General features: G+C 43.4%; 1 protein-coding gene and 1 pseudogene across 1 annotated transcript in view; one reads left to right on the top strand and one right to left on the bottom strand.

The window, feature by feature from the left end:
* Positions 1 to 789, bottom strand: part of LOC108528719 (26S protease regulatory subunit 10B-like) — a 2,351-nt pseudogene extending 1,562 nt beyond the window's left edge.
* A 559-nt stretch (positions 790 to 1,348) lies between these two features.
* LOC108528717 (membrane-associated transporter protein-like) overlaps positions 1,349 to 2,271 on the top strand; it is a 29,193-nt gene continuing 28,270 nt past the window's right edge. Inside the window, exon 1 of the mRNA XM_017870695.1 lies at positions 1,349 to 1,395. Within this exon, the coding sequence (XP_017726184.1) occupies positions 1,349 to 1,395 (47 nt within the window). The remainder of the gene's footprint in view (positions 1,396 to 2,271) is intronic.

The following is a 2,271-nucleotide window of genomic DNA, read 5'->3' on the forward strand; positions in this document are numbered from 1 at the left end:
CTCCGTCTCAAAATAAATAAATAAATAAATAAATAAATAAAAATTAATTAATTAATTAAAAATTAGCTGGGTGTGATGGTGCACACCTGTGGTCTGAGCCACTCTGGAGGCTGAGGTGGGAGGATCACTTGAGCCGGGGAGGTGGAGGTTGCAGTGAGCCAAGATTGCAGTACTGCATTCCAGCCTGGACAATAGAGTGAGACCCTGTCTCCAAAAAAAAAAAGAAAAGAAAAAAATCGCAGTCCAGCTGGTTAACAATAGCTTGTGTGCCAAGAGTGTTTTTCCTGTTTATGGTGGTCTACATAACAAACAGCCTTTTGAAGGCATTATTCCTACATGCTGGAATAACTGGGTTATTCCTCCATCTATTCTGATAGCCCTCCAATCTCAGAATAAGAAACATCCCAGGATCCTCATGAGACATGTTATAAATCAGTGGCTCCACCTCTCTTGGTAAATATCTCATGATAGTTAGTGTAGTCCTATCCAAAGCAACTCTTGTTCCTGGCTTCAGCTACTTTTGTGAAGCTGTCGACAACAACTCTCAACATGTCTTGGTCCCTCTACAGCTTTAACAATGAATTGTTCTTCGGTTAATTGTTTAAGCACATTGCTCACAATCTGCCCAACACTTTTTAGGGCCTTCAGATCATTTTCAGACTTTTCATACGGCTTGGTAAATTCTTTGAATTGTTCTCTTAGCTCCTTAAGATGGCCGTCCATCTCCATGCACTCCGGCAGCTTCTTGCAGTAGTCCTGAAACATCTTATCTCTAGGGTCTGCCATGATGAGAAGTGCCATTTCTTTGTTTGTTGTCTGTCTCTCTAACCATCATATAAGCTCCTCAAGTATAAGAACATTGTGTTTCCTGTTCATTGACCACTATCTTGAATAGTGCTTGAAATATAGAAGGTGCTCAAAAACTATTGGTGGGATGGATATTCAATTTTAACATTCTCATTTTATCAATGATTAAGCTGTGTTGTTGAGCGGTAAAGTGTCTAACCCAAGGTCACACAGCTGGTTAGTGGTAGACTAGGGGCAAAATCAACCAACCAACCAACCAACCAACAAGCCAGCCAACCAACCAGCTAACCAAAGATGTGGTTCATGAGTTAGTCTGGATTCCTCTAAAAGTTGAACCCCAGAGGTTTGTATACAGATGGTTTATTTGGGAAGGGATTTTAGAGAGCAAGAGCAAGGAAATGGTGGAGAGGAACAAGACAAACAAAAAGCATTACAGAGCTGGCTCTGAGGAGGCTTAGGAAGGGCACCAAAGAACTCTCTATGTAGGGGATGAATGAGGGAAGATTAATCCAGTCTATACTGACTGACTAAGGGTAGTACCATGGGTTTTGTAAGCCCTGAACCCCAGCTGTTTCTGTCTTCCTTCAGGTTAGGCACCGTCTAGATGCATTTGTCCAGTGCAAACCTGGCCAAAGCTGGCTTAGATTTGGTCACTGCAGCAGCTGCTGGAGCAAGGGAGTTGGGTGGGGACCAAGAAGATTTGCAGTGGCTCACAGGGGTTGTCTGACTCAACTGATGACTTCTAGTCCTGAGCTTTTTCATTTTAGCATTTGTCCTCTGTGCTCTCTGGTCACCACTAGGAGGAGTTAAAGCATTCTGCAAAATACTTCACAGTGTGCTGAGCCATTATAACTCAGAACTTGAAATATTAGTTCTGTAGACTTTAAGAAAGCTCAAGACAGCCATAAATGGCTCCAGAACGAGACCAATTAATGCCTGACCTCCTGCACAGCCTTTTCTTCCTGGAGTTCTTACTGCCTCCATGGGGTCTGACCAGGAAATGAGGCACCTATCTTCTCTGCTCTTGGATCCCCCAAGCCTTCCAGGGGAAGGCTCCAACTCTAGCTAGGCCCATCAAGCAGGCAGCAAGACCAGCACTGCCTAAGGGATTTACCAATATGTGCGCACCCATCATGAATGCTCTCTCTAGCCTGGGAAGCCTGGTGCTTAAAGCACATTTTCTTTTCTTTTTTTTTTTTTTTTTAATTTTTTTATTATACTTTAAGTTCTAGGGTACATGTGCATAACGTGCAGGTTTGTTACATATGTATACTTATGCCATGTTGGTGTGCTGCACCCATCAACTCGTCAGCACCCATCAATTCATCATTTATATCATGTATAACTCCCCAATGCAATCCCTCCCTCCTCCCCCCTCCCCATGATAGGCCCCAGTGTGTGATGTTCCCCTTCCCGAGTCCAAGTGATCTCATTGTTCAGTTCCCACCTATGAGTGAGAACATG

Source organism: Rhinopithecus bieti, unplaced genomic scaffold (genome assembly GCF_001698545.2).
Source record: "Rhinopithecus bieti isolate Rb0 unplaced genomic scaffold, ASM169854v2 scaffold_5613, whole genome shotgun sequence".
Lineage (NCBI taxonomy): Eukaryota > Metazoa > Chordata > Mammalia > Primates > Cercopithecidae > Rhinopithecus > Rhinopithecus bieti.